General features: G+C 42.6%; 1 protein-coding gene across 1 annotated transcript in view; it reads right to left on the bottom strand.

Moving 5' to 3' along the window:
* IL15 (interleukin 15) overlaps window positions 1-16835 on the bottom strand; it is a 97691-nt gene that overhangs the window by 52475 nt on the left and 28381 nt on the right. The window contains exon 3 of the mRNA XM_029597929.1: window positions 5107-5216. Within this exon, the coding sequence (XP_029453789.1) occupies window positions 5107-5216 (110 nt within the window). The remainder of the gene's footprint in view (window positions 1-5106; window positions 5217-16835) is intronic.

Below are 16835 nucleotides of genomic sequence, written 5' to 3'. Positions count from 1 at the left end.
TCGCACAAAAGGCGTTACATGGAACAGCGTTTCTTAACATATAACGTATAACATATAGCATATAACCTATAACATATAGATATTAATAACAAATTAAATATTACATAGATAATAATAATAACTCGTCAACAGGACGTAGGTAAATGTTCGGCATGTTTATAGCGAGAATAAATGTCTAGAAAAAATTAAAGGGTAGACTAAATTGTGATATGAGGGTACATAGACCATGTTGATGTGCAAAATATGCGAGAAGTGCATGAGTTAAGGGAGACTGATGAACCAGAGAAGAAGTCTTAAACAGGTGAGAAGTTCAGATCTGACGTGGTTGGGTCTTGAAGGGGGTATAGGTGAAACTAGGATCTGGTGTTTGGGCTATTTTTCTTTTTGGCCGGTGTCTAAGTAAACTTGTGATTCTGTATATGTTTGCCTGAAAAGCCACGTTTTTAGATTTTTCTTAAAAGTTAGATGGCAGGTCTCTTGGCGTAGATCTGGCGGTAGTGAGTTCCAGAGTGTGGGTCCGGCTGTTGAGAGTGCTCGTTTTGTTAATGAGGTTTTGATCGGGGGAGCATATAAGGAACCTTTGTAGTTGTGCCTGATGGGTCTTTGAGATGTGTGGAGGCGGAGATGCGAATTTAGATTTAGGTGGGCGATGCCCATTATATCCTTGTGGATCATTGATAGTGTCTTGTAGGTGATTCTAGCTTTTATAGGAAGCCAGTGTAGGCTGTGAAGAATAGGTGTTATGTGGGCTCTTTTATTAGTGTTGGTGAGTAGCCTTGCTGCTGCATTCTGCACCATCTGTAATGGTCTGGTGGATAAAGCTGGGAGACCTAGCAGTAGTGAGTTGCAGTAGTCCAGCTTAGACAGAATTAAAGACTGGACTACTAGCCGGAAGTCACTGAAGTGAAGAAGAGGTTTGAGATTTTCAGCACTTGGAGTTTGAAATAGCATTCTTTAGTTGTGTTGGTTATGAAGGATTTTAGGTTAAATTTGTTGTCGAGACGCACCCCCAGGTCTCTGACTGAGGTGGATAGGTTAGTGTTTGGATATGAGAATTGAGTTACGCTTTGAAAGTTGGTGGGGATGTGATTTTTGTCTGGTGAGATGATGAGGATTTCTGTCTTGTTTGGATTAAGTATGAGGTTCAAGCTGGATAGGAGAGAGTTGATGGTTTGTAAGCAGATATTCCAATGCGCCCAAGTTTTTTGTAGTGATTCTGTGATGGGCATGAGAATCTGAATGTCATCAGCGAAAATATAATGTTTTAGCTTGAGGTTAGAGAGTAAGTGGCAGAGTGGAAGCAAGTAAATATTAAATAGCGTAGGAGAGAGAGATGATCCTTGTGGTACTCCTCGAGTTGATTTGATAGGATGCGATTCTTCATTGTTGATTTTTACTTTGTAGAATCTGTTCTCCAGGAACGATTGGAACCAGCTATGTGCTTCTCCTTGAATTCCTATGTCGGATAGCCGCTCGAGTAGTATGGTATGGTTGACTGTGTCAAATGCGGCGGATAGGTCAAGAAGAGCGAGGAGGTAGGGTTGTTTTTTTTCGAGATTAAGAAGTATGGTGTCGGATAACGATGTTAGGAGTGCTTCCGTTTTTTGAGATTTCCTGAAGCCGAATTGGAAAGGGGAGAGAATGTTGTTATCCTCCAGGTATTCCGACAGTTGTTTGTTGACGAATCTTTCCATCACTCTTGAGATAAGGGGAAGGTTAGCGATAGGGCGGAAATTTGCAGGGTCATCCGTTGAAAGGTTTGGTTTTTTTAGTAACGGTTTCAAAACTGCTATTTTGAGTTGGTCTGGGACCTTTCCTTGTATTAAGGAGCAGTTGATGATGTCTGATATGGGTTTAGAAATGGTGTTAGGGGTCGCTAGGAGAAGATTGGAGGGTATGGTATCCAGAGGATGGGAAGATGGTTTGAGCTTCTTGAGAATAAGTTCGATTTCCAACGAAGAAGGAGTTTCGAACGATGATAGGCAGTATTCTTTGTTATATGGTGAGGTTGTCGGCTGTAGTACTGTTGTTTGTTGGGTAAGGATAGGTTTGAGGAGTGGAAGTTCTTTACAGTTTTAGTTGTTTCAATATGTGATGTTACAAATGTAAGTTTGTAAGTAGATTTGTGACCTTCCTTCTTTTGAGTAAATTTATTTGAATGGTTCAATTATTTCCAAAGTTAAGTCCAATTTCTTTTTCTGTCCAATGAATGTCAGGGCAGTTTATTAATCTCCCTCCCAATTGATAGGGGATAGTTCCATTTGTTCAATTTAGTCAAAGTGCATAGAGAAAAATCCAGGTTGTTAATATAGCTTTACAAGCCAACAAAAAGACTTTTGTAATCCAGAGAATCGAGCTCTTATTCCTTTTGAAAGAGTTAGGAAAGATTCCAAAAAGTGCCTCCAACGATGAAAAAGGAATTTTAAATCCCACAATCATATTAGCAGAATGATAAACCTTTTTCCAAAAAATTTGAATTATCGGACAACTCCAAAGGGAGTGACCCAAATGCGCTGACTCTCCCCTACATTTGATACATATGTCAGAATTAGAAAAACCCGCTCTGTATGCTTGATGTTGAGAAATGTACATTCTATATATGATTTTATATCGAGTAAAGACCTCTATCATATCCCCTCTTAGCCATCTTTTATCCAAACTGAAGAGCCTTAACCTCTTTAGCCTTTTCTCATAATGGAGCCATTCCATCCCCTTATTCATTTTAGTCACCATTCTCTACAACTTTTCCAATGCAACTATATATATTTTTTGAGATGCAGCAGGCGACTAGAACTGTACACGGTACTCCAAGTATGGTCTCATCATAGAGTGATACAGAGGCATTATGACATTCTTCGTTTTATTCCAACTTTTTAATTTTCTTATGAGTCTATCATGAGGAACTTTGCCAAACATCTTCTGAAAATCTAAATACACTGTATGCACCGGATGAACAATATCCACGCTATGGTTAGAATGTATGCAGATGACATACAACCATACTTTCCAGTGGATACTTTATTTCAAGCAACTTCAATCCTGATCTCTGACACTCTTAAAATTATGATTGTTTGGATGTATGAAAACCATTTGATGCAGAATGCTGAAAAAACTGAGATTATATGTTTTTCAAGGGATCCAAATTAGTTGCAAAATATAATGTTAACTCTCTCACTGTATTAGGAAAGGATATAAATTTTAAATCTATAGTTTGTAAATTGGGTTTCTTATTTGACTCCCAGTTAACCTTTTACCCTCACATTCTTCAGATTTTAAGAGTGGGTTATTATAAACTGCGATATTTGAAGCATTTGCAATACATATTAGAGAAGAATGATTTTCATATTGTTCAATCTTTTGTTCTTAGTATGATTGACTATTGTAATTCTTTGTACATTGGTCTTCCTGCCTCTTCTATTTGCCCTCTGCAAGTGCTACAAAATTCGGCTGCTCGCTTAATTTTTGGTTGTCATAGATGGGATCATATATTCCCATTGCTAACTGATCTCCATTGGCTACCAGTTAATGTGTTGAGTTCAAAGTTTTGATGCTTGTTTTTAAAGCCTTGAAGTCTAAAAGTCCATCTTATCTAACATCATTTGGAATTTATGGAAAATTAGTATTGCAAGAGCCTTCTATTAAACAGGCACATTTAACGGAAACTCATAAATGAGATTTTTATGTTATTGGGTCATATTTGTGGAATACTTTAGCAGAAGTACTGAAAAATATTGATGATGAACTTAAATTTTGCATGCAGCTGAAAGCATTTTTATTCTTTAAACAATGAAGATTTTGTGTCATGTATATTTATTTATTTTATGGATTATTTCTATTAACTTTGTATATTATTGATGATATGTTGTTTTATATTTTAATTGTTGTAATTCATCTAGCACAGGAAGCTGTTATAGGCAGAATAAAAATTGTTTTTAAATAAATAAAATGATTAACCCCTTCATAAAATATAGCAGATTAATGAGGCAGAATTTCCCTTGTTTAAATCCATGCTGACTGTGGCCAAATAAACCATGTCTTTTTATATATTCTGTGATTTTGTTGTTTAGAATAGTTTCTACAATTTTTCCTGTCACTGAAGTTAGACTCACTGGTCTATAGTTTCCCTGTTCACTCCTGGAGCCCTTTTTAAAGATTGGGGTTACATTGGCTAACTTTCAATCTTTGGGTACACTGGATGATTTTAATGATAGGTTACAAAATACTAGTAATAGAACTACATGTTCTGTTTTTAGTTCATTCAAAACTCTGGAGTGCATACCATCTGCTCCAGGAGATTTGCTACTCTTTAATTTGTCAATCTGAGTTATTACAACTTCTAACTTCACCTTGATTTGTTTTGTTTCTTCTGAATCATCACCATTGAATACAGTTTCCTGCACAATAATTACCCTTGCTCCAGAGCTAGCATTCTGAACAGCATAAAACATATGCGGTTAAGCAATCTGAGGAATTCCTTCAAGAAAATCTATGCCAGTGAGGTGCAGTTCTGCTGTTTCTATAGAGTGCAGAGTTCTAATAGCTTTATTAGTCCTGGACAAAACTAAATCCTTTGCAGGTTGGGATGTTTTATTGAATCGATATAAAAATTATCTAAAGATGAAATATACATGACTTTTCTGGAATACATAGAGCCCTTCTTTAGATGTTACGTCATAAGTTCATGGTTGATATTTTTTTGATTCTTCATATAGTGATCTAATAAACAAGTACCACAATTTGTAAAGGATCTCTTATTTAAACAGAAAAGTTTACAGTACATTCTGGACAAATAAGCAGTAAGACCACTGATATGCTTTAAAAGGGTCAGGACAGCATTGGTGCTCATTACAACTTCAAAATGATGCTAATAAAACTACTTTTCTGCACATTTTGTGATGAAAAGATCATTTGCCGTCCACATGGGGATATTTGTAAGTAAACATTTATGTAGGAATAATAAAGTCTGAGAATTTGGTTCCAAGTAAAAATATCTATTATTGCTGGCAGCTGTATGCTGCACTTGGTATTTGCTCGAAACTTATTTCTACTTTTGATTAAAGCCTCACTTACTTTAACACAAAAGAATATTTGAAAAGACATAGTTACCAAAGAGTGAAGAAGTTAATTCCAGCATCAATGTTTAAAAAACTGACAGCAAAGCACTTCAGAGCAAGATACAGAGAAGGCCGGACACAATTCCTGTTTAGATGGTTTTTCTGCAAGATAAAACCCAACAAAAAAAACCAGTTACTTATGCAACACTGTTACTTGCTATTGCTTGTTCACTCTAGCTAAAATTATAGCAGAAAAATGGCATTACAAAAAGCAACAAATATCAAAGCTAAAGAGACATCTCAGTTGTTCTAATATGTTCCCTCCTCCCCTGCTTTCCTGGTTATTCCTCTTCAGAGAGTTAATTGAACACCAATTTTGACCCATGAGAGTGGGCTGCACAGAGGTCAGATTGGGAAGTAGGACTTTGACGAAGCAGTTTTGAGTAACCTGTACAGTCAGGGCCGGCGGAAGCACTAGGCGAACTAGGCGATCGCCTAGGGCGCTGAGCATTAGGGGGCGCCGAGCCGCTGATGGCCAATGGCCGCCGGTGGACGTCATCCCAATAGCGGCTGAGCGGTGAACTACTGCTATGCTGTGTGCCGGATACACACAGCAAGAAGATCGGCAGGACCGTGGTACAGTCGCGGCTAAACATGCTGGTGCTCCTCCTCCTTCCTGCCCGCGCGGCTCCGGCAACATTTTTCTTCCGGGGCCGCGCGGGCAGGAAGGAGGAGGAGCATCAGCCAATGCAGGAACTTCTCCTCCTTCCTGCCCGCGCGGCTCCGGCAACATTTTTCTTCCGGGGCCGCGCGGGCAGGAAGGAGGAGGAGGAGCATCAGCCAATGCAGGAACTTCTCCTCCTTCCTGCCCGCGCGGCCCCGGAAGAAAAATGTTGCCGGAGCCGCGCGGGCAGGAAAGAGGAGGAGCATCAGCCACGTGCAGAAGAGGATCAGCGCGGCTCGAGAAGACCGGGGCCGCTGCAGAGCCCATCCTGCAGTGGCCCGTGAAGAGGAGGCCCAGAGGTGAGAGAGAGACTGAGGGTTTGTACAGTGTGCATGTGTGCGTGTATGAGATGAGTTGAGAGACTGTGTGTGTGTGTGTGGGAGTGAAGACCTGAATGTTTGCAGAGACAGCATGGGAGAGCCTCTGTGTGTGAGAGAGAGACAGCATGTGATAGTGAGAGCCTGTGCTTGAGCAAGACAGCATGTAGGAGTGAGAGAGAGCCTGTGTGTGTGTGTGTGTGTGTGTGTGTGTGAGTCAGCATGTGACAGTGAGAGCCTGTGTGTAGGAATGATTGTATGAGAGAGAGCATGTGACAGAGAGAGCCTGTGCTTGAGCAGGACAGCATGTGGGAGTGAGAGAGAGCCTGTGTGTGTGAGTCAGCATGTGACAGTGAGAGCCTGTGTGTAGGAATGATTGTATGAGAGAGAGCATGTGACAGTGAGAGCCTGTGCTTGAGCAGGACAGCATGTGGGAGTGAGAGAGAGCCTGTGTGTGTGAGTCAGCATGTGACAGTGAGAGCCTGTGTGTAGGAATGATTGTATGAGAGAGAGCATGTGACAGTGAGAACCTGTGCTTGAGCAAGACAGCATGTGGGAGTGAGAGTTAGACAGCATGTGCAAGAGAGAGACTGTGTATAAATGATTGTATGAGGGACAGCATGTGAGAATGAGTGCCTGTGTATGTGAGAGAGAGAAAGCATGTGAGAATGAGAACCTGACTGTGTGTTTGAGGGAAGCAGACAGATGGAGAGAAAATAAATATGTTATAAAAGGAATTGGCAAAAAAATAAGAAAGGGAAGGTGGAAAAAAAAAAGCCTGTGACCAACCGATTAGAAAACTAAGATCAGACAGCAAATGTAAAAAGAAATAAATTACTTTTTACTGATTGGCACATGTAATCTTTGGGAATGTGCAAGAGTAGCACTTTCTCCTTGCGGATCTCACAATGTACGAGATCAGCATAGAGGAACTGGAAGCCCATGGGGCCTGCACAGAGGAGGCAGCAGAATGGGCTTCAGTGCCAATAGCAGCAATCAGCACCTCCGCAATAGCCATACAGCGGCAGTGACAGTGGCAGCAGAAGAATGAGAGAGGCTCTGAGGTTGCTGGCAAAAGAAAGAGAGGGGGTCTCTGCCTTTAGTGTGTGCATGTGTATGAATGGGAGTCTGCCTGGCGGTGTATGTGTGTGAATGCATGGGTGCTTGCCTGAGGGTGTGTCTGTGAATGAGAATGTATGGGTGTCTTCCTGGGGTTTGTATGTGTGAGAATAGGTGCCTGCCTGTTTGTGGTGTATGTGTGTGTGTGAGAATAAATTGGTGCCTGCCTGGGGGTCTGTGTGTGTGAGAATGAATGTGTGCATGCCTGGGGGATGGGGAGGGAGTGGTGTGAAAATGAATGGGAGCCTGCCTGGGGTTCAGTGTGAGAATGACTAGGAGCTTGCCTGTGTGTGTGTGTGTGTGTGTGTGTGTGTGTGTGTGTCTGTGTGAGAATGAGTGGGAGCTTGCCTGGCAGTGTGTGTTTGTGTGTTTGTGAGGGAGCCAGTGAGAGTGAGAGCATGAGTGTGTATGAGAAAATCCAGGGGAGTAAGAGTTTGTGTGGGGGTGTGTGTGGAGGGGGAGAGAGTGCCTTAGAGCCTGAGTGTGTCAGTGTCTGTGAGAACGAGAGGTTATGGTTGGGTATAAGAGCATGACTGTGTATGTATGTGACAGTGTATGTGTGAGAGAGAATGGACATGTGAGTATGTGTGAGAGAGAGAGGATAACCTCCTAATCCTCGGCAATATCAGGGTGACTGGAAATCAAGAGCTCCCATGTATGGACAGCAGGGGCTTTTTAAAATCCTTATTAGTTTTAATTATTGTGTGTTATTTGATATATGTACTGTTTTGAACTTTTTTATTGGTGTTTGGGAAATTGTAAAAAATGTATATGATTTTAATTAATAGAAATTCTATTTATCAGTAGTTTTAAAATATTTTATTAGTATGGTTTTACTATTATAACTGATGCTTTGTTTCTTGATTTTATTTGTTTTATGAGGAATGGTTGTTCTGTTTTTCCATTGCTAATACACAGATTCTGGCTTCTTGGGGTTTCCATTTCAGTTTTTTCTAATTTGTGCTCCTTTATTTTGTATTCTGTATTTGGTGAGGGTCTGTCTCTGCTCTGTGTGTGTGACCATGATGAGAGATTCTGCTATCATATAGTGTCTGTATAGAGATCTATAGCAATTGGGTTTGTTTTGTTTCCTCAGTAGGTGGTGTATTGGTATTCTAGGACCCAGTGTAATATTTACCCTTGCTTATTCACAGGTAGGGTTATTGTTGTTTGAGTCCTTGGTGTTATTACTGTTATGTTATGATGGGATTGCAGTATAGATTTTGGGTGTCTTTTTTGCGGTGCTTTGTGTTAGTTCACAATGTGTCTGGCAGTGGAAGGTGTTTGTGCTGCTGTTGCTGTGAGGTGACACCAGAATTTGAAAATATCTTTTAGTATGATGAGCTGTAAGGGAAACATCCAAGCTCCATTGTTTGGGGGAATTTCAGTGGATGCACAGAGATACAGAACTGGAGGTGCAGGATTTGTATTGACATTCTGTCCCTTCCTATATATTCCAGACTTCACTCTCATAATCCATATAGAATTAGTTGAATGAGGCTATCAAATAATTTTATAGTAGTTTTACTAGAAGTGTGAAACTGGCCAGCTTTTTAAAATAATGCAGAGGACCCTTTGGACTTTTTTTAACAACACTTTTTTTTATAACCAATTTTAAAGCAGGGTGTGATGAAGAAATGTCATTTTGGCTCCCCCCCACCCAAAACAAATTCTTCTGTCTAGAGATGCCACTGATTTTCTGTGGCACACAAATGCATTGGCCCCTGGGCGCTGGAGACCCTTGGTGCGCCACTGGGTGCGAGCCATATGGGGCCGCAAGTGGTGGCAAAGAGGAGTGGAGATTTGGCGGGCCGCAAGCAGTGCCCAATCTGCTCGCGACCCAGAAAACCCCAGTCAGCGGGCGTGATTGAGAATGAGGTAGGAGTCTGGGCCGAGACCGGAGGGGGGGGGGCGCAAGGAAGAAGGCTCGCCTAGGGTGCCAAATCCCCTAGCACCAGCCCTGTGTACAGTTGTACTGGAACTTCTATCACACGTATATTATAGCTCATTTTCAGACAGAAACTAGCTGAGTTGTTTCTCTTTGAAAATTAGTTAGCATTAAGTTCGCAGCCTATAAGTGCCTGTGCACTTTGCAACTACTTTTTTTTTCGTGCGGGCAGCCATGGGAAGAGGGGAGAGTGAAATAATTTGCGTATTTTTTAACATCTTCTGTATATGTGCCGTTTGACTCCCCTGGCCTTTGTACATGCTCCCTGGGAATGCCTGTCTTTAAACCTAACTGAACTGATTTGGGCCGTTTCCTGCATAAAATGTAACTTTGCAAAAATTGCTAAAGAGCTGATTTTCATGATTTTTTCAGTTCGTTAGCAATTTTGCAGACGTTTTGCATTTGCTATCACAATAATTACTTGTGCAAAACTGGCAAACAATGTGTGCAAAAATTCTGAAATGCAATTATGCACAACATTTGCAATTAAACTTTGTTGGTGCTAAAATCCTTCTCCTGACCTCTACAGATAGAGCTTTTGCATGTATGCATTTCATGTGTAAGAACACTTTCACACAGGTTTCATGCCTCAATGGCTGGAAAGAAGCCATGTTGCTTGGATTTCTCAGAGCATCCACTCACAAGTTTTCTGGCTGTGTTCCTTCTAATGCTGTTCTTTTTGCCTCTTCAGCAATGTATGCAATATTTGTGCAGATGTGCAATGGAGTACCTTATCTGCACTGGGCTCTACAATCAATCCGGCAAATTACTTGGCCCTATAAAGGGATGAATGACTAAAGCAGAAGTGTAGGAATACATGATGAAGAATGCAGATGTGAGAAAGGTACACTACAGTGCTGGAAATAATAAAAACAAATGTAGAATAATACCAACAAAAGAAGATTTAAGAAAAGAATTAACCTGGGGTCAAATACCAAAGGTTATTTGGTGACTGTAGTAAATGTGCTCCCCACAGTTGTCGCATAATTCAGAGCTCCAAAGGCATGACATTTGACGTTGTGGCATAGAAGCGTAGACTAAGACAATAAGCAAAAGAATCATTAAGTCCATTTATAATATGATTTTCTAAGTTTTCCCCCAGTAGACAGAAAATGTAAGAAAAGACTTTATGAATCAGGCCCTTAGTTTGCTTAATTTCATTCTTGGTGCGGTGTGACAACTCTATTTGATCTCTTACACTTTTTCACAGTTAAGGACCTTCTATGAATATCCCAGGCATTCTTAAAAGCCATTAATATCTTTACCTCCACTATCTACACTGAAAGTCTGTTCCATATAGCCACAATCCTTTCCATGAAGAAATATTTTCTGATGTTACTAATGAGTCTACCAACTTGGATCTTCACATCATCACCACCATTCCTGGATTCCTCCAGCAGGTCAGGTGTAGATTCTGTGACAAGCGTTAGAAATATTTGCAGCAAAATTTCTGAAATTATGTGATAATTGTGTGACACATTTGCATAGGTTTGCATTATTTGCATAATAAGAATAAAATGTATTTTGCTTTATTAAAATAGTTTTCCCAACCTCTGCATAAAGAATGAGGAGATGTTGAGAATTGAGAGGCTGCAGGGGAAGAAGGGAGTAGAAGCGTGACATGGGTGTATGGGGTGAATGTGGGAATGTGAACTTATGTATAAGAGAGCATGTTCAAGTGAGATTGCGTGTGTGTGTGTGTGTGTGTGTGTGTGTGTGTGTGGAGGAGGGGGGGGAATAGGAGCCTCTCAAAAAAAGCATGAGAGAGTAAAACTTGTGTGTGTGTGAGTGAACGGGAGACTGCATGTGAGAGAGAGCCACTGGTATAGCCAAGGGTGGGCCTTGGTCCACCTGTTTTGGGCTTAGGCCCATCCAATCAGCATCATCCAGCACCTGAGAAAAAAGGCCATGCCGCAGGACTGCTGCAGAGCTCATCCTGTGGTGGCCCGAGAAAAAGAGGCTCTGCCACAGGGCTGCCGTGGAGCTCATCCCAACAAGAGGAAGCAAGGAGGCTCTGAAGAGACCTAAAGGCTCTAATAAAGTGTGTGTTGTGTGTATGTGTGAGAGAGAGCATGTGGGAGTGGGAACCTGCATGTGAAAGAGCATGTGAGAATGAGAGCCTATGTGTGTGTTTGTGAAAATAGGAGCCTGCATGCAAGAGCATGTGAGTGTAAGAGCCTGTGTGAATTGGAGTGAAAGCCTGTGTGTGTGTGTGTGCACGAACCTGTGTGAGAGAGAGAGAGTGTGGGAGTGGGAGCCTGGGTGTGTGAGAGAGAGAGAGCATGTGAGAGTGGGAGCCTGGGTGAGAGAAAATGTGTGTGTGTAATAGAGCGCATGTGAGAGAGAACCTGTGTGTGTGTATGCGGAAAGAAGGAAAGAAGACAGGAGGAGAGAGAAGAAACAGAAAGAATAAAAGAAACCCTGAGACAAGAATTAGGAAAAAACAGACAAGGGGAAAAAAAGAGACTGGGACCAACTGATTAGAAAAATAAGATCAGACAAAGGAAAAAATATAATTATTTTGACTTTCAGCTATTGGAATATGCCATCTTTGGGAATGGGAATGTGCATTTCTTATATATTTGAATTTTGCTTTTTTCAGTATTCCACTGTCCACAGAGTCCCTGGTTTCTAAGGCTTTCCATTTCAGTTTTGTCTGCATGTTTCTGTTTCTAATTTGCAGTCCCATATTCTGTATTAGGTAATGGTTGATCTGTGTTCTGTATGCATGACTGAAGTACTTAGTGTTTGGGTACTTTCCAGGTTCTTATGGCCTGGATTGGCCTCTGTTGGAAACAGGATGCTGGGCTTGATGGAGCCTTGGTCTGACCCAGCATGGCATGTTCTTATGTTCTTATGTACAGTATTTCTACTAGCATGTAGTTTCTCTGTAGGGATTTGTAGCAGTCCAGCTTATTGTTGGCCTACTAGGCAGTGTATTAGTATTTTAGGGCCTGGTGAATATTTGCATTGCTGTCTTTTCATAGATAAGTCCTGAGTTACTGCTGTTATGGCATGGTATGGCAATGTTCTAGTTGTGTGTGGAGGTTTTCGTAGGAGGTTTGTGTTCGTTCATAAAGTATTTGGCAATGGAAGGAGTTTGTTTTGCTGTTACTGAGGTGACACCAGACTTTGAATATATATTTTTTGCATGTCCTAGTTCTGTTCTGCACCCATTGCACATCTTAAGTTCCCTTGATTATTATTGCTGTTTTATTGTAGATATATTCTCTGCATTTTGGGAAAGAGAATTCATAAAAGAATACATTCATATTTGTTTTATTACGTGATTGGATCCGATGTTTCTGTTAAGTGTTCTTTGTTTATGTTTCACCATGGATATTGTGTATTTATAAACTATAATAAATTAGGACAGATTAATAAGACATTTCTAATCTTGGTAAGTGCCTGAAATAATTTATTTAAAATATTTTAAAGCATTACTCAGGATGCATGATGGTGGTTGCACGCTTCTTAGAAATGCATTGTCAGGGGCACTCTAAGACATTATGTAATCAATAAGAACACAGCTGTCTGCCTATTGCCCATCCATGTTAAACTTGGGGAGGCCCCCATACAAAAAAAATTTGGTTCTGGCTACGCCACTGTATAGCAGCCTTCTGCCAGTGGGGGTTACTGCACATGCGCTTGAGTTCAAAAGAAGCGAGGAGAGACTGTCTGTGTCTTTCTGTGCCTCAGGTGAATGTTCTGGCCTTGGCTTGTTTACTAGGAGGGTGGGGAGTGCAGTCCTGTTAGGCTTAGCCTGGGGGGGGAGAAGGGAGGGCCATAGGATTCAGAATGGGGTGAGCCACCCGGGACTTGGCTCCACCAAGTTTTCTAGCTGCTGAAGATCTTCAGCATTTTGACCAGGCCCGCAGACTACTAATGCTGGCACAGAGAAGCTTTCGCCCCACAGACTGTTCACAGTCACTCCGTTAATTTCTTTTTAGGGATTTGTATTCGTGTGACTTTCTGTAACTTTAAGCATTAGTACAAGGTCAGAGGTTGGGGGGGGGGTGCACGTGAAGGAGGTGCACAAATGCATCGGGGACCCTCGCTATGCCACTGCCTCGGTGTCGCTGGGACCATTTTCGTGTCTGTCACCTAAGTTTATCACTGTGGCAGGGCTTGCTGGAGGCTTCCCCAGCCACATTCACAATCCTCCCATTTTAATTTTATGCATTTATTTGTTTGTTTTTTTCAATTTCATATAACACACAAAGAATCTTTGCACAGAAAACAGTGGAGAGATCAAAAGGTAATAAAATCAATAACAACAGTTCAAAGAAAAAGCTTGCTGTCCTTATTAAGCCCTTCCAACCAAAGGGGGAGGAGAAAAACATGAGGAGACTTGATGAAAAGCAACAAAAAGAAAAAAAAAAGACCATAAGGTGAAATCCCACTCCAAATTCCACCAAAACACAGCCCGCACTTGATTATGTAGGGAAACAATGAGTTTTCTCCTATCCAAGAAACTCTTCAAGGAAATACACAACAATCTGTCATCAGTCTAACAACACATTTGTAAGTATATCTTAGTAAGAAGGAGGCTCTCTAAAACCTGTACCTCTTGTTCAAGTTAAGGAAAATCCTGACCAGCTGGCCCTGGAAACTCACATTCAAATTGCAAAAAATATGATTTCATGATAGTAATTACATCATATTCATTAAAAAAGGAAACTAATAATGTACTCCTCAATATAAATCGCCAACGATGGAGATTCCAAGAAAGAAGACAAGTCCACAGCTTCAGAGAAAACTTCAGAAACAGCTCGTTGAGCAGAACTGGACTTAAATGGAAGAAAGTATGCCTTATTAATTGGCGTAATCTGCTCTAGGGTAAAATGTAGAATGTCCATCAAATATTTTCTCAAAGTTAATTGAGGAAGATCACCCAAATGTTTTGGAAATTTAGTGAAATGGTGATTCAAACATCTAAGACGATTCTCCACAAACTCTAGACTCTGGGTCAAATAGCTCTGTTCCTGGATAATGGAGGCATTCACAGATTCCACCTTTTTGACAGCAGACTCAAAGAGATTGAATTCGATTAGCCTGTTCACTCAATATTCTCTGATGATCCTGAGAAAAGGCATTAATTCTAGTAGAAAGAGTGTCTGCTCGAGAGTGACATTCCAAAAAGGAAACAGAGACTGGCAACAATGTCCCATAATGAATCAACTATTACTTCATGGTAAAAGGAACTGCCTCACTGCCGGAGACTCACCCGCAAAAGAGGAACCAATGGAATGCTGCTCCGTCCCTTCCAGCATCCACTCTGATGGCAAAGATGGAGGAAGAAGAAACTTCCACTCCAAAGGACTTGGCAAACAGAATTCAGATCCATGGTTAGCTTCAGCCACTAGCGAATACAACCCGCCAACCGCTCCTTCCTCCAGGGCACCTCCTGTGACCCCATCACTTTGCACCTCGGCCACATCATCGGGGTCCCACTCATGTTCAGCCGGTGGCAAGCAACTGTCACGTGGACTTAAGGATTCCTTGTCTCTGGTCACAGAAGATTCTTATCCTCCCGCAGTGACACTGGGGCTCAGGCTCAGCTCATTCGAAGGAATGGGAGACACATACTCATAGATGGTACGCTGCCTCATGGAAGAGGGAGCTCAGAAGGGTAAGCTCAAACTTATCCTTTCCTCTTGGGAGGCATAAATGGAAACAAAAAAACCCCTTAGAGCAGCAGTGAGTATGCCCACTTATGTGGCCATCTTGACTCTTTAATTTTATTTTTAATTTATTTTAATATATTTCTTTCCTCGTGACAGTGCCACAACCCAGTGCACTTTCATGACATCATCATAAGATCACCACTGACCTGACCTGTCCCTTATTTCTGCACCGGGGGCTTTCCTAAGGACCCCTGACACTTCCACCAGTCATCCTGAGTGAAACAGCTGCAGTGTAATCCCTCCTGTGCTGCAGGATGTCACAAGGCAACAGCAGTGACCACAATCCTTCCAACTCACTCAACCCTCCTGTCCAGAGTGGCCTGCGCCGAGTAGCAGCAGCCATGGCTCATTCACGCTATCTCCACCCTCTCTCTCCAGTGGGCTATGGGAGAGAATGAAGAGCACTCCCGTTTCTGCTGGCTCCCAATTTCAGCAGCACAACACTACTTCTCTCTCTCAGCCACCAGCTCTGGATCACTGGTTTAACCAGCAGGCCCACAACCTCCAGTTGTTCCTGCTCTCATCAGCAATACCAATCGGGGCAGAGGGTGCTTCCCTTCTAGCAGGTAAAATGTTTTCCCATATAACCATATTTTTGGCCCCAGTACATATGAATTTCAGTTCACAATACTGACCAATATTTCTTAATAATGTAATAGGGGTATACAGGGGAAAAAATTGTTTTTGTTTTCGGGAGGGAATTTTCCCACAAGTTTCAGTTCATGGAATGTTCAATTTGTTTTATTCATGTGAAAAAAATGAATCAAACATTAAAAAACAAAAACTGAGCCAAAAGGGGCCACCCAACCACCCAGAAAAATGCCTGGGAAGGATTCCCCCCGGCCCTCACTTCCCAGTCTGGTGGGGATCTGCCAGTGAGGCCTTAAGCCCAGGCCAAAGCCTCAGCCTTGCGTAGGCTGAGGATGTGGTAGCTCACTGCAACCTCAGCCTTGGCCTACCCTAAGCAGAGGCTTTGGCCTAGCCCAGAGCCCAGGCCTGACATCGCAGCCTGGCCCAGAGTCTAAGTACCGATGCTTGGGCCTTGGCATAGGCCAGGGCACAGGCCCAGACCCAGGCCCAATGCAACAGCCCTACCTGGAGGCTGGGTCCCAACATTGGGGCCTTGGCCCACACCAGGACCCAGACCCTGGCCCAACCCTGAAGCTCGATCCAGAAGCTGAGTCCCAATGCCTCAGCCTGGACCTAGGCCCGATGGTATGACCCAACCCAGAGGCCGGGTCCCAATGCCTGGGCTTTGGCCTAGGCTCGTGCCCAAGCCCGACTCCATGACTCAAGCCAAAGGCCATGTTATGATGCGGGTCCTCAGCCTGGACACATAGGTCAGTTTCCGATGCCTGGGCCTAATGCCACAACCCAACCTGGAGGCCAGGTCCTGAGTTTGAGGCCTCAGTTTGGACCCAGGCCAAGTCTTGATGCCTAAGCCTTGGCCCAGGGTCAGGCCTAGGCCTCGTAATCCAGGCCTTGGAGCTGCTTTTCTTGGATTTCTTTCTTCAGTGCTTGAAAACCAATTGACACTGTCCACCGGGGTTGTGCTAGAGTTAATTAACTCCAGGGCATTCACCCCAGCAGATGGCGCCATTTTGATGTACAGCATTGTATGCCTCCGGGTTGGGTCGTAATGTTGGGCCTGTACGCGGGCCCCAATCTAGGCTGAGGCCCAGGCTTCAGGCACTGGTCTCCAGACTGGGTCATGGTGTTGGGCTTGGGCCCAGGCCCTGGCCTAGGTTGAGGCCCCAGCATTGGGACCTGGCCCCTGAGCCAGTTCCCGCTGTTGGTCCTAGGTCTGAGTCAAGGGCTGTTCAGCTTGGAGGGGGGATATGATAGAGGTCTTTAAGATCATGAGAGGTCTTGAATGAGTAGATGTGAATCGGTTATTTACATTTTTTAATAATAGAAGGACTAGGGGGCATTCCATGAAGTTAGCAAGTAGCACATTTAAGACTAATCGGAGAAAATTGTTACATG

This window comes from Rhinatrema bivittatum, chromosome 1, assembly GCF_901001135.1.
Source record: "Rhinatrema bivittatum chromosome 1, aRhiBiv1.1, whole genome shotgun sequence".
In the NCBI taxonomy this organism is placed as follows: Eukaryota; Metazoa; Chordata; class Amphibia; order Gymnophiona; family Rhinatrematidae; genus Rhinatrema; species Rhinatrema bivittatum.
Note: the sequence above shows the minus strand (reverse complement) of the source record. Positions and strands in the feature narration are given on the sequence as shown.